The sequence below is a fragment of the Cryptomeria japonica genome, chromosome 11 (genome assembly GCF_030272615.1).
Source record: "Cryptomeria japonica chromosome 11, Sugi_1.0, whole genome shotgun sequence".
Taxonomy (NCBI): domain Eukaryota; kingdom Viridiplantae; phylum Streptophyta; class Pinopsida; order Cupressales; family Cupressaceae; genus Cryptomeria; species Cryptomeria japonica.
Window position 1 is genome coordinate 237,231,993 of NC_081415.1, and position 22,982 is coordinate 237,254,974.

The 22,982-nt window shown below is 41.4% G+C and overlaps 1 protein-coding gene across 2 annotated transcripts in view; it reads right to left on the reverse strand.

The window, feature by feature from the left end:
• Nucleotides 1-22,982, reverse strand: part of LOC131064005 (L-idonate 5-dehydrogenase) — a 310,247-nt gene that overhangs the window by 223,282 nt on the left and 63,983 nt on the right. For both annotated transcript variants that reach the window (XM_057998016.2, XM_057998015.2), the window contains exon 2: nucleotides 391-458. In XM_057998016.2, the coding sequence (XP_057853999.2) occupies nucleotides 391-458 (68 nt within the window). The remainder of the gene's footprint in view (nucleotides 1-390; nucleotides 459-22,982) is intronic.

The following is a 22,982-nucleotide window of genomic DNA, read 5'->3' on the forward strand; positions in this document are numbered from 1 at the left end:
TGTAAGTTTCTCGCTGCATTCAGATGAAGCTGCAATATAACCTTTAAGAACAATTAAGGAAACAAGCTGAAGATCAGCTTATGAACCATAGCAAGACTTAGCATATGAAGCAGCAATGTCATAATGGTGATTTTCATTTTGTATTTTATCTTGCATAATACTAGTCTATTTATATTCATTGGTATGTAAGCAGTAAACCAGCAACGATTTCGAAAAGAATGTTCGTAATGTATGAAGGATCACTTTTGCACATTAAGTAAATTTGAAGAATTGTAATGTAAATGCAACATTTTCAAATTTTAAAGCAAGATATAAGAGTAGTAAAATTCCCTGCTCAAAAGAACACATTGGTTTTTCATAAATATCTGTCAAAAAAAAGAAAAAGAAAACCTTCAGGTAGTGCACATCACTCCCACAAATACCCACAGCCTTCATTTGTATTCTTACATCTTCAGGGCCTGTCAATCCCAAGAAACTATTATCAGTTATAGGGTGCCTAATCAATCACGCTTTTAGGTAAAATAAGAGGTAGGTTAATCAAAATCTAAATTACAGAATTGGACAGAGGTGAGTGGTACATGCATAAAAAAATGTGATAAGAGAGGTATGAATTAAAGATTACAAATCCCATCTCACCTAAATAAACAACTAGTATAGATATCTTAAATACATCTATCTAAAAAACACCAAGACTTGAATTATTTTATTTACTTAAGAGTTATTTTATTTAACTTTAGAACTATTTAAGGATTATTTTATTTTATTTTACTTTACGACTAATTAAGAAATGTTTTATATTATTTATATTGTTCACTTTTTTATTTTGAAGAACTATTTTTATTTACATAACAGTAATTTTATTTACTCAATTTTTATTTATTTTTTACATTGTTTAGTTTATATTTATTTACTTTAGAAATATTTTTATTTATTTTAATTTAGACATATTTTATTTGATTACCCTATTTAGGAAGAGATATTTTACTTTTGGATGTAAGTTTTACTTCAAAAAAATACAATTCATCATTTTAACTATTTTATTCTACTTTTAACTTTGAAAAGTATGGTAAATAACATATATTTATGTTGCTTTTTAAAACTATATCTTTGTTTACCCTCTGGGTGAGCAGTTTAGATCATACAGATAGAATGCTTAACGAGAAACAATAATGCCATAGGTACCAGATAAGATCAAGCAAATATAAGAGATACTATTTCCATTCATAATCATGTGTGTCTTTACAAGTTGCCTTCCATGGTATATAAAGGTACTGAGGGGGATGCGAGGGGCAACCATCGCACCCGTAACTACCATCCCTCAGTTACCTTACTAACAAAGTAAAGTACTACCTAATTAACTACGGTTTTATTCCTGTACAATATTACCGCCAACATCATCCCCCCCAAAAAAGAAGGTCATCTCTGGACGACTTACAAACAAAATGGGGAATACATTGCTACAACAGAAACCAAAATCAAAAACTAAAGGGGTGCAGAGGGTGTTTGTTTGCCACATATGGGTAAACGATTAAATGCAGAAAGTAAATACACATAACATAATGGAAATATATTAAAGAACCAGTCTCTGTATTATTTCAACAGTCCATGTACATCAAGTGCTTATAACATCACACCCAGATACGACTATGATGATGCTACTTCGAAAGAAAGGTATGCAATATATAATACCCGAAGGGGTGCGACCAACCGTCGCGTCCAACTGCCCTTCGGGAAGACTAACTGACTGTCGTAACCCATAATTACCGACAACAACATAACATAATACGACAACATAACATAATGATTATTCCCGACAACATCATCCCCCCCAAGAAAAGAAGTCGTCTCCGGACGACTTAATACAAAATAGAAATGATGTTCATACAATAAACAGAATCAGGGTATATAACTGTAGGAACTGCTGACGCCAGTCAAGCCCGAAACTCATACACCTGCTGCGTCCTCGCCTGAAAACCCTTTTCTGCTACCATCCAATGCTCAAGTGCAGATGTCACCATTATTGCTTCCGCAAGGAGTTCTTTTTTTCCTTGACATCACAGTCCTCCGGTGCCTAAACCAAACTTGTCTGCAAAACATGCTTTTCAGTCTTAGCCTCCACCAACTGCTACTCAAATGATATTGTCTCCCTAGCCAATTTGTCCTCGATAGACACCCGCGCTGCCCTCTCAGCATCCAACTCCTGGGTACGCTTAGCTAAGTCTCACGCTACTATTGCCTCCAACCTGGTGGTCAACTCCTCCCAAGCCCTATGTGCATCCACCAAGGCAACCTCACGTCCAGCGGAGACATACTCCGAGTTCCTCAAAGCGTACCATTCATGCCTGGAAGTGGCCACAACCTTCTGGCACAAAGGGTAGGAGACGCCTCAAATCCTCCATCACACTCCCCAAACGCTGATAACTGAACTAAATAACTCCCTGGTGTCATACGACTTGGCGGGCCTGCAATGCCTTCCCTCAAACTCTATTTGTTCGCAACCTCCAAATCCGTCTCCCTCTACGGCTTATGGTTTCCCCGCCAATGCTTAGCTTCAGGCTTCTTTCTCACAGTACGGAACAACCCCAACACTTACCATGACTTCTCTAATGCCTTCACCCAACTCAAAAGTGTATTGTAGCTCAAAAATAAACTGGGGGTCTGGGGGCAGTGCCCCCAGCGACGTCGGGGGCAACGCCCCAGCAAGGTCGAGGGGCAGCGCGCCTCGCGAGGTCCGGGGGCAGCGCCCCAGGTGCACCAACACCAATTTACCACCTTTAGAACCACACGGAAGTCCATGGCACACATCATTTTTGTGATATTTTAAGATGCCAAAAACCTTCTTCTCCACTCTAATTTTTCAGCATCCCGGCTCCAGACTCCATCGAATGATTTTTCAATCTGGTTGTCGTTTTTTTTTTTCACCTGCCATCACCGTTTATCCCTGTCGTGTCGTGGTATTTTCCTTTCACCCTCTTTTAAACCGTTGCTACCGTGCTCCTTCAGGCCTACGGACTATAATGTCTCAAGCCTGTACAGAGGTTATCTGTCATACGATGGAGTGAACCCGTATGGTGGGTGAGCCGTACGGTGACTGGGTCACCCGAAGCTTGGTGTCGTACGGTGATTGGTCTCTCGTACGGTGGCTGGGAAGGTCGTACGGTAGATGAATACCCACCGAGCTCTGCCCTCAGAGGCCAGTGACCTCCGTCGACGGTGGTGCACCGCACGAGTTCCCACCGCACGGGGCCCCACCGTACAGTGTCCCACCACCACTTGCAAAAAATATATATATTCATTTTATTTATTTTTTCAATTTTTTCTTTTTTTTTCAATTTTTTTTCCTAATCTAATTGTCCAGAGAGTCTTCGGCTCGGGTCCTGTGCCTCTGGGATCGCCCTTCATCCTTCTCAGTTTGCCTTGCTCGAGAGTCTCCCGCTTTGGTCCTGTGCCTCTCAAGTCGCCTTACCGGCCTCTCGAGTCCCCTGTGCGCTTATCGAGGTAGGGTTTCAATTTGGAGCCGTTGATGGCAAGTCTATTTTCAATGGCCATCTGAAGACCTAGAACCATAAATTCTACAAGGACCACGGTCTCCTTCCCATACATAAGAAGAAGAAGAATAAAGATTTTGAAGGTTGCGGCCTTCCACACAGCGTTCCAATCGTTGCTGACACGAATGATCTTGGGATTATCTACGTCACCGAGGTTTGTCTCCTTCAATTTTACCTCTTGATACCTGATGGGTTCTTCCTTCGGGAACTGGTGTGCGGTGATGTCACTCACACGGGTGTCTCCCTTCCAATATTCTCTGTATTCCGGTAGGTACACCTCCTATGTTACTTGCTCTGGTTCCTCTACTTCGAGCCTGTAGCTTTGGAACATTTCGTGATCCTCCATCTTGTTGTGACCATTTCACACATCGCCCCATACAAATGGGGACCCCCTCTTTTTTGCTTTTGTTTTGCCTGTTCTTCTCTCTGCTTTTAGGGTTTTGAGTAAGTGGGTGAGTCGTCTGGACTAGGGTTAAGCCTTAGGAGTTTCTTTTGGATATTTTCAAGCCAAGTCCAGTCAAATTTTGAAGGATTATTGAGCATCCTCCCGAAGATTGCAATTTTGAAATAGGATGAGTCTGTCAGGAAGTCAGGTACGTCTCAGGATAGGTCCAGTCAGGGTTTTTGAGGGCAAATTCAAGTTAGGTCTAAGTGTTAGCGTTTTAGTGATGAATTATACATTTTGTCTCGACAATTTTCGACCGAATTTTTGAAGGTTTGGTAACCGATTCCTGGCCTTGGAGATGACCTAATTATGCCTTGTGAAGTGACTGAGGACCTAAATTTTGGATATTTTGGCTTATAAGGGCAAAATCGCTCCTGTCCCTCTCTCAGGGAACAGGGCGAAAATGATATTTGGTGCATCTTGGTTATTGACTTGTTTTAATTTTTTTGGTGCAGGGTCGCCAGGGGATACAATTGGACGTAAATTGAAGATTTTGAAGATTTTGAAGACTCAAAAATGACAAGTTTTTAAGGTTTAAGGTAAATTCGCTCCTGTCCTTCACTGAAGGACCAAGGCGAAATGGTTTTCTTAGATCATTTTTGACCTTGGTTGATTGAACTGAAGCATCAAGGACGCAATGAAGGATGAAATGAGCTTAATGGAGTATCCAGACTTAGTCGTTAGCAATGAAAGGTTGAACTCTTGGCCTAGCAAGACAAATCGCTCCTGTCCCTCTCCAAGGGACCAGAGCGATTTTCTTCAAGCACACCTTCTTGGACATTTTTGGGATTTGGGCTCTTGTTCATAGACTTGCAAAATGATGGTATCTTCCCCAGCAAAGGAAATTTGAGATGAAAATTGTAAAGATTTGACCTTGAGGACAAAGGGCGCTCCTGTCCCTCACTGAAGGACCGGAGCTTGAATTTCAAATTTGCACTGTTCTTGCAGGATCAAGACAATTTTATGATTTGAAGAGACCAAGGAAAGCATGATTTATCCATTGAATATAATTTGGAAGGCTAACAAAGGGCGGATAAGCTTGGATTTACAAAGGGCGCTCCTATCCCTCACCAAGGGACCAAAGCGATTTTCCCTCGAGACAAGTTTTTGGCCAAGGTAAAGCGCGTTTCAAGTTTGACATGAATGAAGGAAGGCGTGATCAATCCTTGAAGATAATTTCGGAAAGATAGCAAAACGTAAGTGAGCTCAAAATGGCCAAGGCGCTCTTGTCCCTCACCCAGGGACCAGGGCGAAAAACACATTATCATGTCTTCCTTCCCAAATTTAGATGAATCCAGGCCAAGGCACAAGATGGCGATGATATTTGGAATGCTTCAAGGAAGAACAAAGTTGCAAAGACCACAAAAACTTGATGAAATTGGCTAAGGCGCTCCTGTCCCTCACCAAGGGACCAGAGCGAAATCTTCAAGTATGCCTAATTTTAGAGTACCACTTTTGTTTCAAAGACTCAAGATGGAAGGCGGAGTGATATTCTACATTTAGTAAGTGATTTAAAGATGACACGATCAAGGGTTTGTACCAAGAACTAAAAGGCGCTCTTGTCCTTCACTCAAGGACCAAGGCGATTTTCATAAAAACAACCATTCCCTTCCAAAACCACGTCAAGGCAAGGTTATGCAAAGTCAAAAATGTCTTTCGAAGGACGATGAACAAGGAATTGACTCCAAGAATCGACAATCTTGGGCTCAAATGTAAAAATCGCTCCTGTCCTTCTCTGGAGGACCAGGGCGAAAATCCTAAGAGGGTCAATTTTGCCTTAAGAAAACAAGCAAAACATGCATAGAACGAGCGATAATGATCATTGCCTACCTCACATCATGAATTGGCGATTTGGAAAATGAAGTCCAAAGACAGAGGTAAGATCGCTCCTGTCCCTCTCCAAGGGACCAGGGCGAAAGTGCTTTAAGGCACACTCCTTCCAAAGGTCGCACGAATTAAACTCAAAATGCCAAGCAAGAATGCTATTTTGGACGTCTAGGAAGAGACTTTGAACGTGAAAAGCGAGAAATACAAGGCCAAAGATGAAAGGGGGCTCCTGTCCCTCTCCCAGGGACCAGAGCGATGTTATTCATGTCCACTATTTTCCCATGCTTAGGCGCCAATATCCTTCAAATTGCATTAAATGCCAAATTCGCTAAAACCTTCAAATATTTTAATTAAATTGGCATTTAATAAGAACGCATGGGCATTTAATAATTAAATTAAGCCTTTAAAAAATCAAAATTTTTAATTGCAAAGGCATTTAAAATTAATTATTATTAAATTAAATTTAAAAAGAGAGCGCTTGGGATATTATTTTAATGTTTTTTGAAAAGTCGGCCTCCTCTTTTATTAAATTTTATTTATTTTTTGGCCTATTTTCACCAAGTCGGCCTATTGGAAATTGCAATGATGAGCGCCTATATAAGTGAGGTATTTTGAGGCATGTTAATCCATCATTCAATCATTTGTTCAAATGCGATTTTGAAGAAGTAATAAAGGTGCGAAATCTGGTCCAAGAAGGAGTGCGAACTTTGTTAGAGGCTAGAAGTGGAGCGAATTTTCCTCAAGGCGTTGGAGGCTAGAGGTGATAAAGTTAATGCTTGCGAAGTCTAGAAGAAGACCATTTTGTTGAAAGAAGACTTCGATCTACCCTTTTTCCTAGCGAATTTCCTTATTTTGCATCATTTTTTTAGAGTTAGTTCTCAAGGAGAGGTATGGCGTGATCTCCCTTGTTCAATTTTGAAATTTTGAATTTTGAATTTCCAATTTAGGAAATAATAATTCAAAGATTTATCATGAAGTTTCCTAAATATTTAAATTGCAAAATATATTGCTCATTATGAAATGTTGTGTAGGTGTCAAGATGGCGACCCCAAAGGCAGGAGCATCCACCAGTCGTCCAGCCCTCATGAAGGAAGATCAAAGGAATGAAGAAATGGAGACCAAGATCGTGTCAAAATGGAGTAACATTGGAGATACCAACTTGGGAAACTTCAGTGTGAAGAAGTTTCGAGAGGTCCCTTATATTGGAAAGCCATCACCTGCCGCAAGGAGAATCATTGAAAGTGGCATTATCAAGGCGGTCGGCTTCCCTCCAACAATCCAGTGCCATGAGCTGATGATCGAGTGTGCCCGCTATTATGACCCACAGTCAAGATCGATCATGTCCAAGGAAGGAAACACTTTGGCTTATCTTTCAGAAGAGGCTATCAGTGCAGCTCTCCATCTACCAGAACATAAAGATATGATTTACAAAACCTTGGAAGGAGCTAGATCCATGTACGAAGATGATCCAGACACTTGCTTGAGCATCATCAACAAGAATTGGTTACTCAAAAGTCGTCCTCGCCTGAGCAAGATTCCCAACACACCACATAGGATCAACTTCCAGGAGGAGTACAGAGACTTGATAACCTTACTCAATCGAGTTACAGGGGCTCCTCAAGCCTTCTATTTTGAGAAGTGGATGTTCTTCTTCATCCAAGTGATAGTTCAAGGAAAAGGAACAATTCATTGGGCTAGAATCATTAGCCATTGCTTGGACGTGTAGTTGAGAAGACTGAAGGCTACTAAATCCTTCCACATGAGCTCGTACATCATGTATGCCTTGATCAGGAGTTTTGAATATGCAGGACTACCTCACAGAGGAGTGATTGGAAGAGGACCTAGAGAAGTCAGAGTTTGTGATTCTTATGTTCATTTGCATCATCCACCAGGAAGTAACTACAAGTTAGTCAATGATACTTTCACGATGAACATCACCAGGACACTGCAAGGCGGGATTCACAATCGGATATCTCAAGAGGCACAAGAACTAGTAAAGAGGTATGGTGCTTGGTTTATCCAATTCCAAAAGTTTACATATATTAGAGTTCATGGGTGTCCTTCACCTCCATATATGTTGCCAAGATATCCGACAGACAGGATAGTACTACTTGAGGTGACTAGGCAGTTGGCAGCTTATGCGAAGGCATTCAGACACAGGCATGGGAATGGAATTCCTGTACCTATCATACTAGGAAATTCAGTTGAGGTATGTCCTAATGCTCCAGCTTTAGATGATGCAGAAAGAGAGTTGGCCTTATATTCATTTGCATTCTTTTCCTTGAGGGAGAATTTTGATCCTTATGGGTATATAGAGGAGACAGTTGGTAGAAAGTACAAGCATGAATGTCAGGTAGAGGACTTTTGGATGAATCTCTCAGATGATTTAGAAGTGAAAAGAAAGATGCATTCCAGATTGCCTTTAGATTTTATCAGGAAATGCAAAGTTTACAGAGTGGCCGATCAAGCTCAGGACAGTGGCAGGCACCTCCAGTCATCTTATGATAGAGAGGACAAGGCAGTGAAGATAGATTGGAACGAGCCTGAGGTTGTGGACTTAAAAACTTTGATGGCTCCAGTTTTGTCCTGTACTCGCAGATGGGTTGATGTGCAACATCAAAAGTTGAGAGAGCAGAACATACCTATGACTTTTACTTTGGAGGAAAGATCGGCAGAAGGAGGAGCAAGCGCAAGTGAAGGCCATCCTCATCCTAGAAGCACAAGCGAAGGCAATCCTCACCCCAGAAGCGTAAGTGAAGGCAATCCTCATCCTAGAGGTGCGAAGAGGAAGGAAAGACCTGAGAAAAGAGAATCTTCCAAGAAGAAGCAAGAGGCCAATCGAGATCGCTCATCCGGCACATCTTCTCGACAAGAGAAGAGGACACTTGAAGTGGAGGAATCTATGGAATCAATGGTTCAGAATGATAAACACGAAGAAAAATAGGCATCTCAACGTTCATCAAGTCAATCTCCTCAGGTCAATGAGCTACATGAAGACAAGAATGATGATGAAGTAACGTCTCCTCTCCGGAAAGAAGAGCCATTGCCTAAAGAGATCCAAGTTAGAGAGACAAGGTCCGCCATTCCAGATTGGTTGAAGGAGAGACTAACAAGGGTGATTGTGATCGAAGACGAAGATAATGTGATTGATTTAGAGAGCCTTGTTGGAAATTCTCAGGGAATAACAGAAAAGAAGAAGGCCACCAAGATGTCCAAGATGATCAGAGATGAGAAAGGGTCCAGGAAGTTGCAGATAGCTACACCGGCAGTGGACAAGTACGAGGGTGAAATCCTTGCAGAAGAATATGATGTAGAAACCGTTGAGCTTGGTCCACTCACCACCGAGCAGGCAATGGATGAGGCAACTGATTCATTTGAGGCACTTAAAGATAAACTTAAGGAAGAAATGGAAAAGAATAGAAAACTTGAGAGAGAGAGAGGTGCTTGGAGAGGCTACTTTAGCCATCTCAATCAACCTTTGGGACGTCAGGATCCAGCAGTATCTCCTGTGCAAGCACTTCCCCTTGAATCAGTTGGTGAGGCATAGAGAGTTAAGAGCTTGGTTCAGCTTATGAGCTCTTGGATTGACAAATCCCATACAGTTGCCGTTGGGTTTGCAACAAGAATGATGCAAACAATCCATCGAGCTATCCAGGTTCTTGAGATCATCCACAACCTAATGATAACAGTAGCCGCCTTTGCTCATACTAAAGATGTTATCATTCCTGTTCTTCAAGTAATTAGGCAAACACCAAGGAAGATCTTAGCAGAAGAAAAGATAATGGATGGAGGAGCTCATAATTTACTCCAGTGGTCTACTTTAATCCAGATGAAGGAAGTTCTTTTCGAGGACACCAGCACCAAATGCAATCAAGTGGAGGAGGTCATCCATCCAATCCAGGACAAGGTGTTTGGGGTGTTATGTACTATTCTTGGCAGAAGGATCGAAGTTGAGACAGATGTGGATCTTCAAGAGTTGGAAGACAGGGTCAAGGTCATCTTTTGCAAAGATGAGAATGTTATCACAGATGAGCAAAGGGATCAAATGTTCACTACTATGCTTTTGATTGAGAAAACCAAAGAACTTGAACCTGAATGGGACGCAGCCCATCTCAAGGCCTTTGATCAGGTTATCCACTTGGAGGAACGAATGAGGAATCTTCCCGAGATTCCTATTGCTAAGATTGAAGGAATCGTGTCTAGATTCATTGCATATGCTAAAAAGGAGCATTGGAAAGGGAATAAGGTTCTAGAAGAGAGGTTGTTATAGATGATGTGGCACCTTAATTATCATTGGTCTATGTTTCCTAGATTTTTGTGCCAAATTAAATATTTGGCTATGCATTTAATATTGTTCAATAAAAGGGGAACTTTTGTAATAAAACCCTAATTAGGGTTTAGGTGTCAGAATCTCAGCCGTTGATCTTCTTTTGATCTGGGCCGTTCATTGTAATTGAGGATGCTATATATACCCTCACTCATTTTCATTTTGTAATAGTTAGCAATAAGAAATAGTTAGAGGACTAGAGCTTTTGGAAAGAAGAAAGTTATTTTGTAGCAAGATTGAGTTTTGAAGAAAGAATTTCAAGCAATTGTTGTCTACTTTGGCTTTGAGATCAATAAAATATTGAAGTTATGGTGTTTTATTGCAATTCTTGTGGCTATCTTCATGGTTGTTTGCTTTCTTGAATCATTCTCAGTCGAAGTAGTATTTAAGTTTGAAGGACTAAGTGTTGGGCTTGATCTTTGGTGAGATTCACGTTCCAAACCACTAGCTTCTTACTGATTGTAGGAACGCCTTGTGTGGTCAACTGGAGAGACTTGAATTACTTAAACTTTCAATCGTCATTGAGCTTTGGATATGTGCCTTTGTGGTAGTGTCTATGATCCTTGATGAATTGAAAAATCATTTGTTACCTTAGAAGATCGCATCAATTTCAGTTGGGTTGTTATTTCATGGCAATATTGAAATTGGTAGAATCTTACCAAGTCTAGCCTACATTGGGTCATTCTTAGGATTAGATTAGAATTTATCCCTTGCAAACTCCACCTTTTGATCTTTTTGAGAACTTGTTAGTTTTAGGAAATCTTGTTCCTGCAGCTCGGAGAACGTAAGGCCCCTTGATGAAACAGCATTCACAATGACCACTGGTGCTTATCCACACGTAGAGACCCTACATAAAAGAACATTGGAGTCACCCTGATTGATCTTTTTTTGCGATATCTTTAGCAATCAAAGGCTTTATTCAAGAGAGGATAAGGTACCCTTGGGTATTTTATTCTGTGTATGATTGTGTACAAAATACACGTCAACAGAATTGGCGCTAGAAGGAGGGCGTGATACGCGATGAATGCCTAACACCTGAAAATCCAAATTCTATCAATTCATAATTTACAAGGAGCAATCTTAAGGACCTTTTCACCCTCCTCCCGCATCAACAGAATTGGCGCTAGAAGGAGGTCCTTGAACCACAAATCCGAAGGAAAAGTACAATCCAGCAAATTTACCAAAAAAAGAGAGAATACATTTCAAGCATGATCATGAATCACGATGGTGTTGCCGCATGAAGGATTGAATCAAGTAGTGCAACCTAATTTGCAGATAGGCTTTATTCAAGAGAGGATAAGGTACCCTTGGGTATTTTATTCTGTGTATGATTGTGTACAAAATACACGTCAACACATCTGCCAGTGGAAGAGCCCGTTCAATGACCCCATCTCATCCTCAGAGCACTCTCCTAGTTTGAGAATTCCTTTGTCGTTGGGCTCCATGCAGCCCCATCCTTCATCCCTCAGGTCGCTTTCTCCTTCACCCTCTGATTCCGAAGATGATGCCAATTCCTCACTAACCAACTGTGTCCCGAGGTCTATGATGAACTTCCTTCCTCCATTCTTCGTAGACAGAGTGTTCTTCCAGTTGTGGGTGGCCTTGGCTGCCACCAGCCACCCTCTCCCTAAGATCGCATCATACCCTTTTTTCTTTAGTGGGATTACCACGAAGTCCAATATGAAGGGTTGCACCTCGATGGTAACTTGTTGGCCCATCAGTGTCTCGATGGGTTTAATTCCATGTTGATCTGCTCCCAGCAGATTGAATGTAGATGGCCACAACGTCGGCTTCCCCAACTTCCGCAGGGTTTCTTCTGGAAGAACATTCACTGCTGATCCACCATCGATGATGGTATCGGTTAGAATGGTGCCAAGGATACCCATCTCCACAATGGTCAGGTTCCTTCCAGTGTTAACTGCCAGCAGCATGGGGTCTATTGCAGACCCCCCAGGAACATCCATGCGGTGGTTGGTATTGGTGCGTGATTGGGAGAGATTATTCAGCAACGCCGTTCATAATTGAGCCATCGTCTGGAGGAGATCGTGTACCTTCACAGGCATCTCCAGTTTTAAAATTTGATTTAGTATAGCCTCCTCTGCCTCCGGTCGGCTGGAAGTACCCACCGTACCCTTCGCCTTCGCCCTCTCTTGTATCTCTTTTTTAATTTCTTCCCGTGCTTCCCGTACCCTTCGCTTCTCCGTCTTCAGGTCTGGGCACGTTGCTTGTCTGGCTTGGGCGCACGTTACGGCCAGCACTTCCTCTTCTTTGGTTTCCTCAATATTGAGAAAGTTGACGTCGGACTTCGGGCAGGTGGCATCTTCGTGGTCTCCCAGTCCGCACCATTTGCACAAATATTGTGTGGCCTCTCCCTTCGGGTAGTCTCGGGCGAAGTGCCCCCACTGGCTACACGCTCTACATTGTATCATTGGTTGGCCTTTGGATTCGTATTGGATCTAGCTCCTTGTATTGTTATTGTTGTTATTGTTGTTTTGTCCTCCCCACCGGTTATCTCGGTATCCTCCCGATGTTGCATTGTCGTTAGCCTGGGAGCTGTCGGTACCGCCCGATGTAGTTGGTTGTTCTTGCGTAAGCAATACTTGTTGGTTTCGTGTTTTCATGTTGTAGGGGCATTCCCTGGTGGGATGCCCCATCAACTGGCATATATCACAATAGGCCTTCTTTGGGCAGAAGCCTTTCATGTGGCCGTCCGTCTTACATTCCGTGCACCAAAGCTCCCCTTCGTCGGTCTTGCTCGGACCTCCGTTCATAACCTTCAGCTCTTTCATCATCCTCAGCATGTCCTTCTCAGGGGTTGAACCTTTTTGTCGGACTCGCCATCGTTGTTGCTCCCCTCGGAAGAGTCATCATCCTTGGACGAGCTATCCTTCTTCTTTTTCTTCTTGGATGTCTTGGTCTCACTCTCGAGATGCATCGCTCTATTATATGCATCTTCGTACGAGGTTGGTGGAACAATTTTCATCTTCTTCCAGAGGGATTGTTTCAGTCCCTCCACGAACCATCTCTTTTTCAACCCATCCGCTGGTTGACTCTCCATTTTCCCCAACAGTTCCTTGAGCCGCCGACTATAGGCTCGGACCGTCTCGTTCTTGTTCTGCTTTGTGCCATAGATTTCGGCTACTATTTCATTATCGTCTCTAAGGAGGCGGAACTCTATCTCGAACTCCTTCAGGTTGGGCCATGTGCCAACTTTGGCCTTATCCATGTCGAAGTACCAGCCGATGGCCTCTCCCCTTAAGGTTACTGGAAATTGTGTTACCCATTCGTCCTAGTCGATAACACCATTCGTTGACCATATAGTTTCGCAAGTGCGGCAATGGCAGACGGGATCTTCCTTCCCGTCGCCGTTGAACTTCGGCAGCTTCTGCTTACTTGCCATCCCACCACTGGGTCTCGCTCCTCCGGTGCCTTGTGTGCTTGTACCTGGTGATCCGCCGCCTCCACCTCCTGCACCTGACCCTCCACTCATGGGTCCTCCGGAGAAGGTTGCTGACCTCAAACCGAACAAATTGCCTCTCATACGGTACCCTTGTGCTCCCCTGGCACCTTCAGCCGTATCGTCACCTTCGGTCATCTCCCTCCGGTTGGTTGTCTCCCTCCGGTTGTCCTCCAAAATGGACAAGTTCTTTAGTAGGTCTCTGGTAGCGTCAATCAGGTTTAGACTTCGCCTTGTTTGTTCCACCAACTCTTCATGACTTCTTACCCTACGATGGTATTCTGGCAAACTGTAGAGTTTTCCTTCGACACCCTCCGTGACTCCTTCTAGGTTCCTTTCGAGCAACCCTACGACAGTGTAGAGAGTATAATTCTCTCCAACTATCTCTACCTCCGCAACCTCCGTGACACCTCCTGGGTTCTCTTCGAGCAACCCCTCGGCCAGTCATCCCTCGGCAAGCTGCCTTAGCCTATGCCTTCGTTCTATCCCTTGTCTGAGATTCAACGCTCTTTGTGCCACTTCCCATTCGTCACTTTGTATCTTTTTATTTTTGTCCTTATTTAGTATATTGGGCATAAATCACTTCCGTACATAGCAAGCACACACCATGTACACACACAAAAAAAAAAAAACTTTTATTATTTTCCCGTTCGGCCACAATTTATGTCAACATTGTGTCAGGATTATTACAGGGTTCAATTTCCCCTTCGCCTCTTGCCATCACGCTTTGCGTCCCAATGACAATTGTTTTCTTCGTACTGTCGGAGGCCCTGTTGTCGTCACTCCTCACGAGCAATCTCCTCCAGGCGGGTTCGCTGTGCTAGTGATGCCTATGCAAGCAACCAAGGGAGGAGTTTCATAAACCGATTCACTACAGGGCTAACTTCCAGTGCAGTCCACACGGCACTTGTTGGGACTTCAGCCTCCGTGGCCTCTCTTCGAACATAGGTCTCGATGGCCGCCCGAAGCAGGATTGAGAATTCCCTCGTTGCAATGTCCTCTCCATCGTAGAGTTTCGTTTGTGCGTCGTCGACCTCTCGATTAATCTCACTGACGGTTAGGCCCATCGTGTCCATACGCCATCCGCTCCTTCCTTTCCCGAGTATGTCTAGGCAACGACGCTAGATGTTTGCCACATACGCGTAAACGATTAAATGCAGAAAGTAAATGCACAGAACATAATGGAAATATATTAAAGAACTAGTCTCTGTATTAATTCAACAGTCCATGTACATCAAGTGCTTATAACATCACACCCAGATACGACTATGATGATGCTACTTCGAAAGAAAGGTATGCAATATATAATACCCGAAGGGGTACGACCAACCGTCGCATCCTTCGAAAGAAAGGTATGCAATATATAATACCCGAAGGGGTACGACCAACCGTCGCATCCAACTGCCCTTCGGGAAGACTAACTGACAGTCGTAACCCATAATTACCAACGACAACATAACATAATGATTATTCCCCACAACAGCGTCCCTGATGAAGAAGGCGTCGGTGGTGGTGTAGTGGTGGAAGCCAATCGCCCACGCAGCTCGTACACCTGCTCAGTCCTCCTCTTCAGATCTCGTTCTGCCACCATCTGCCTCTCCATTGCAGTCTTAACCATATAGGCTGCCTCCAACACCTCCTTCTCCTTCTTGTTGATGCTCTCCAATGCACTAGCCAATCAAGTCTCTAACAGAGCTCTGGATGCTCTCTCCTCCTCCAACTGCATCTCCATCCTCGCCCTGGTTGCCCTTTCCTCCTCCAACTGCGTAACCAAGGCAGACTTATCTGCTACTAGAATGTCCGTTGCTGCCCGAGTTTGTGCCAATGTAGCCTCAACCTCCTGAAACCTAGCAGTCAGCTCCTCCCGAGCCGTCATTGCTGCTACGCACGAGGCCTCAGCGGTGGATGCCATATGCTGTGTCCTCTGGAGCTCAAAGTAGCCTTCTCGAAAGGCCTGCTCCACCTATCTCAATAAGGATTGCATTTGGGTCTCTCCAACTCCCTCAGTGAGGCGCCAAGCCTCCAACATCCCCAGGTTCTCCGTCTCAGGCCACCCGCCAGACTCAAAACACCTCACAAACTCTTCGCTGCATCCAGTGCTGACAAAAGTCAACAATCTCTCCATCCGTTCAACCACCGCAGCATCCTCCTGGAGTCTCGCAGAGGTCACAAGCCACTAAGCTCCTATAGTCATATCGGCAATGAACTACTCAAACTCTCCCAAACCCTACTATACTCCAACAGTCACCCCCTCATCTCTGTAAGGACTCATCACTACATCAAGGGGGGGGGGCGAATTAGCCCTCTGAAGCTCCCTACTACTTGGTGAACTCCCTCCCTCGAGATCAATAACATCCAGAGAATGCATCTCCCTACGTGGAGATAGAGAAGCCTCGCCACAGGTGCCACGGGTGTGAACTGATAGCGGTTCAACCAGGCACTGAGGTCATCCTGGAATGCGCCTGATCCCACCATTTCCTCCTATATATGACTCGGCACATCCTGCTGAATGGAGGCCCCCGCACCCTCCAAGATACAATCTTTAGTTATAATATGTTTTAAAAAATACATAGTTTTGGTTTTCATTGAGTAGAACACCTCTCGATCTTAATAATACTTAAGTGTAAATGATTATTGAATCTAAGTTTGAAGGTAAGAGTTTATAAAACACACTCATACCATTACACTCCACCCCTTGTTGCCACTGTAGTTATGCCTCTCAGCAGAATTAATACAAACAAATTTATAGAGAACCAAGCATATTTGTTATTTAATTAAAACAAAAGAAATACTTATAGACAAGGTTAAAAGCCTATAGAAAGTAGTTTCTACTTTTTGGCACACATCATCATCATTTCCTACTGCATTACCAACAAATTACCTAGAAAGAAAAATATCTTTATCCTTTAGGTTGAAATTATCCTTTCTTATTGACATAACATCTTTGCTTCTTGTAAGTATAGAAAGTAACATGAACTTAATTTCCCCAGAAGAGCTGGTTGAACTACCACGCTTGTTCTCCTTGGAAAAATTCTTAGAATTCATATTTTCTTATCCTTTTTGAAGAAGGCTACATTTTGAAGCTCCACTCTTATATTATGCAAAAGTTATACCTAGAATCTTACTAGATGAATATATTGCAGTCTCCTTTTTCGCCCCTAATTCAGTGTGAGGTTTCCCTTACCCTATTCCTCGGGTTCCCATAGGCTAAGAAAAGATGGTTAGGGGACTTAGTTCTGATGGAGAGATAGAGCATGTGAATTTAGTGAGTTTTGGTTGGGTTTCTATTTTTAGCATATTACTATTTATAGTAAGTACTATTTTAGGCAACTATTTCTAGCTTCAGTCTCCTCTCAGCTTCAGTGTGCAGCATCTTCAGTTTTAGGATTTGGGCAATTTTTTGCTATTTACCAAATGACTACTTTTAGTAAGTTCTATTTTCAGCACTTAGTCTTGGCTTCCATTCTCTCTCAGCTCAATGCAATACTTTCCAATTTTGGCCTTGGTGAGTTCTAATGTTTTCAGAGAGATATTTGATTTTTATCACTTAAGTCTATTAATAAAGTCACTTTATGACTTAAGTGAGGGTAATGGGTTCATGAGAGACCCACTTGATCATAGCCTAGTTATGTGGTGACTTTAAGTTGTTTTTAAAGGCAAGAATAGACTTTATAAAAGGGATGCCATGGTATGGAGCTATCTTAATATTTTAAAAGACTATTTTATTGCCTCCAAAGTCGATGCCAAGATTGAAGGAGAAAAAAATGTTTTTGAGAGCTCTTAAAAAGGGTCGAACTTCTAAGAAGAAATATCATTTTGTTTAAAAAAAAACAGTTTAGGAGAGAAATGAATTCAAATTGAAAGAGGGTTGCCCTAATTCTTCTCTCACTCTATATATACTCATTTGAGCTCTCATTTGGTTATGCTTGCTTTGACAACTTAATCTTATGCTACCAGATTGATTTTTGGAATTCATCTTTTGCTGGATAGAGGATGAAATTCCTCTTTTGGGTAGCTGGTTTCGGTCATGAAATATCCACCCTATCTGGTTGGTGCTTTCAGTTGAAGGTATTCAATGTTTTTTGGGCTTGTTGGTAGTTTTTGGCTTGAGAAGAATGAAGATGCATTCAGTGTTTTGATATGGTTTTGATGGTTTTGGTGTGGTGTGTAGATTTATAGAGTGTGGTTCGAGTTTAGAGAAGTTTAGATGCATTTTCTGAGTGCTGGTATGAAATTTCTGAGTTCTAGAGTGCTTTTTTGAGTTCTTGGATATCTCCTTTATGCTCATATTTTAGTGATCAGGTTAGACATTATTTTAAGTATGATTTCAATGCATTCCTTATGGCTGGGCGCTACCATTTGACTACTCGCATGTGAGTTTTGGAGGAGCATTGATTTTATAAATCAGATCGCCCTTCTAGGAGGCTGTCCCATTTCCTTGGCACTTGGAGTTCAGTTTGGGCTTCAAAATCTGCAATATTTTGGTGGTCTGAAAACTTCTTTGGTGGTGTCTCATTGGCTGATTGGTTATTCCTGAAGTTAGAGAAGATTTTGGAAGTTGTATGAAGCTTGGAGAATCAATTTGGAGATCACCTTTGGCACCTTTTCTTACTAGTGTGAATGCTGATCATGTACTGAGTTTACCATTTATGCATGGTGATTAAAATCAAGTCTGCAATTAATTGTTAAGTCTGAATTTCATAATATTGCTCATTGATGACTGATTTGTAATGCTTGAACAAGTTCTGTGAAGTTGAATGAAGTCTTTGTTATCAGCACTTTATTTTCCATGCTATGTTGCAAGTGTCATGCTTTATGTTTGGTTTCCTATCTTGAATGTATTTTGAAAGTAAACAAACAGCAAACTACTTCATTGGAAACAAACTAGCAAACAAACACTTCCAGAAAAAAAAGTCAAGAGTGGTTATTACATATATCAAACAAAAAATTGGGAAAAATAAGGAACTTTCTCATGGGCAACAATACTTGTGACATGAAAACTCATGATCCTGAGAAAATTCACTGAGAACCAAGGATAAAGGTTAATTGTCTTTAATCACCTCTCCCATGGCTGCCAATTGATTCTTTAATTCACTGCTCTCCACCAAGTAGCTGGTTATGTCATCAGTTTCCAACATTTGAACTTGTGCTAAACTTCTCTTAAGCATCAGTTTTCTAGAAAGATTCATAGTTTGGAAGAGATATTATGTTTTAACCCAAATCCCATTTGCAGTGCTATACGAGAAGATGTGAGGAGTAAGATTATTCCTTGCCAAGTCTGAATTGATGTGTTTTTCTCTAGATACTCTTTAGTCTTTACTAATAATCTGCAAGTTTAGCAGCCTCACTGACCCTTTTCTTCTTGTCCAGGATGGTTCCCCATAAATTGAACTCTACCATGAGAGTCTGTAATCTAAACTTCCACAAAATGTAGTTTGCTATGCCCTCTAACATGTAGCATTCTCATAACCCAGAAATAGCCAGCTCAAATATTAAGTAGATACCCTTGGAGAATACTAGAAACATTCCACAAAAATGTCAGCAGCACATATGATCACCTGACTCATTCTCAATCCCTAACCAAGCATTGTAGTCATTCTAGGCATAAGATAAGCGTCCATAGTCACTCTTGAACCACTAGATCATGAAAAACGTGTCTTAGTGGCTTGTTCCATCAGGAATTTAGTATAGACCTGATACAGCACTAAAATTGTTGTAGATAATGCACTTATTACAAAGCTGAAAATTATGATTTCTTCTGGACTGTCAATATTTGTTGATCATACTTAAAAATATTGCTGCAAATAAAAATAAGTAGTAATAGCTACAGCTGAGAGAGAGAAAATAAATCACATTGAACATTTGATGTTGTGCTTTGCATAGACCAGATTCGACAGCATATTGTTCATCAAAGTACAAGAAAATTTCTCAAATAGAAATGTAGATGATGTAACTCTATTTTGTCCATGGGATGCCTCTACTTCGTACACAAGGATGATCAAACATAAACCACATGAAGGAGTTCAAGTCAAGACAAGGAGGGTCAGGGTCAAATATCAACAAGTATATGCTACATCAAACCCATGTTCACATTTCAAGACCAAGGACTATCAGGAGGAGGTAGGATGTTCAGGATGAAGTACATCACAAAGAGGAAGATTCTCAAGTTAGAAGATGATGCAAGTATGATCAAGTCAGATTGTTTCAGAAGAGTTAAGGAAAGTATACTTGATCACCTAGAAATGATACGATTTGGGAATATGCCCCATCTTCATCACCGAGATTGAATAATGTTGAGTATCAAGAGATATTGCTCAATCACAAACACTTCTTTGTGATGATCTACAAGCCAAGCTGAGGTGGCATCATAGTTGTCATCCATCCAATCAAGTTACTTTAGGACGGGATGTCCAAGTTCATTGGACCCATTTCATCTCATAAAGGAGAAAGTGACACATGGCACTGCATCGAAGTTTGTTCAGCATACCTAACCTATTTCCCTATTGGTTCAAAACTCAAAGAAGGACAAGTGTCCAACATAATGTAAATTTCTCATTGGCCAAAATGGAGATAATTGTAACTAACACTAATTAGGGTTTTATCTTGTAATGTCGGCCATTGATCTTGAATCAATCTACCTTCGAATCGTAATGAGACATCTATATAAGGCTCATTTCTCTCATTTGTAAAGGTTAATAGACAATAGTTAATAGTTAGTGAATAAAAGGTAGTAGTAGAGTAGGAGGAAAGGAGATTGTTGCCAAGGCTTGTTGTAATAAACATACTTTTTTCATTGAAGTGATATGGTGGATTTTGTGTATTTCAACTTGTTGCATGGTCTCTACTTCTCAAGTTTTAATTGTTGATTAGATGAATTAAAAACTTTATTGTTGATGAATGGTGAAGCCTAATGTTCATACCATTTGGAATTTGTTGATTGCAAGTTGTAGTGTGTGTTTAGACTAAACTTATCTAAAAACTTAACTTCAATTACTTTATGCTCATTGTTTGTAAAGTTGGTGTGCATAAGTGATATGAAAATCATTCGCTCATCCTTAGGAGATTAAACCATCTTTGTGTAGTTGTTTCCTCATAGCGAAGCAAAGCTTTGTTTGACGTCATCAAGTCAACAATTATTTCTTACATTCCAAAGATTAGATTAGATTCCATTAACCCTTTCATCTCTTTTACATTTATTTCTCCAAGTGAAGTAAGATCCTACGTTCTAGCTATGTTCAAAGTGTAAGTCCCTTTGTGATTACAAACAAGATCACATAATATTCACTAAGTCTATCCGGAGCTTAAAGTCAATTGTTTGCATTGTAAACCTTGGAGTTGTTTCATTTGATCATATTATTTAGCATTTGAGGTTTCTTTGTTCAAGAGAGGATAGAATACTCGGTGTTTTATTCTGTGTTCGAGGTGTCCTTAAAAACACATCAACAATTACCTGAAACAATCATGATGTGGGACCTATTGTAATATCCTAGTAATTTTTTTTGTTTTTAACAGTAAGAGTTACAAGCAAACACATCAACTCGTTAAGGTTAGAGAAATAATCCAAACTGCTGAAAGGGAACCCTTCCACCTTTTCTTCACCGAGAGCCCAATCTAGGAGGGTGAGAGCATACGGTGTTCCGGGGATCATTAGCACCATAAAACAAACTGAAAATTACAATGCCTGAGCGGCAAGCCAGCCCCTTCTGCTTATCCAACAGGATAGAAACCAAACTCTTGGCGGTAAACCAACCAAGGGAAAATAACAAGAAACTGAAACTCAATCACTCTACCGCATATTTCAGCGGGAGGACATTACATTAAGCTATCACTCTACCGCATATTTCAGCGGGAGGACCATTGTATTAAAACTTATCACTCAACCACTTATTCAGTGGGAGGACTGAGTACATAAACGGAATTACAAGCAAGAAGGCGGCAAGCCAACCTCTTCTACTTATGCAGTGGGGATTACAAATAAGAACAGCAAGAATGGATAATCAGTACTACTGAAACAACCTTACAAAATAGAGATAAGATGAGAAGAGTAATGCAGATTTCTACAGCAAGAATATAAATTTCTGTTACAACCAATCTGCAGGCTGAAAGTACAAATCAGCAACCTATCGAAACACCAAAATGCTCATAACTCCCTCATTTTCACCCGAATCCACTCAAATCAGTCCCAAACCCACAATATATCACTCACAACAGCAACCAATCCAGACTACAATCCAAACAACCCAATATTTATTTGGCACGCATCCCAATGCAAGTGCAAAAACCCACGCTATGCCTCGGAAGTTGGATTTTGACTAGGAAATTCATTGCTTAATTAAAATTGCTAAAAACTCACAAAGTGTATCGCCATTGCTGGGAAGGAGGATAGAGCTGAAACCCATAACCATCAGTCGCTCCAGCAAAGAGGTGTGATTGAAAATGTGCTTCAGCCACAGGCAAAACCAGCAGTCTCCAAAATCACTTCAGCATCAAAAATGTCTACGGCCAACTCTGAGAATGTAAGAGAACACAATGCACAGCTAGGTACTGTATTTCAAGTACGAAACCGGGTAGCACTAGAGAGACGCACTCCGAAGCCTCAAGTCCTGTCGCCAAACCGGCAACATAACATTACAATTTTCCAAGATGATGCAAATGGGAGCCCAAGTCTCATATTTATAACTTCACACACCTCAAACTCAAATGCAAATTCCTTCAATTTCAACGCCTTTCATTTGCATTTCATCCCACTACATGTGGACCCAAGTCTGACACTATTTCCCCACAAGTCAAACCTCACGCCCAAGGCTTGGACCCACGTTAATTACTTGGCAAATAAGAGAGATGCAATATAAAATAATATCCCTCCAAATAAATTCGACATCCCTTATTACACAAGAATTTCGCCAAATACTTAGGATAAAAAATAAGCATTAATCCCAAATTCAATAAATCAATAGCAATTAATCAGATTAATTAAATATTAAATCTTATGATAAGGAAATAATATTTAATTTGTCACATATGACTCCCATACTGATAACTGTCAAAACCCGGATGAAACTAAGCCAAGAAGACCACTGAACTGCTGCAGAAATAGGACCCTATCCACTGCCAAAAATAGAATTATGCCATACTGCCACTTACTAAAAATAGTAAGTCAAGAACTAATGCTCCAAAAAGCATGATCTTCACACCCAGAGAGAGCATGGAGAGCTCAGTAGGATAGTGTCACCAAAATAGCCATCCCCTGACTTACTAAAAATAGTAAGTCCTCGTTCCATCAATGATGGACCCTTCATTCTTTATTCCACCTAGCCTACGGGTCTCAAGGATAGGCTAATGGACCACTGGAAGGTCATCAATGAGAAGGGGACATTA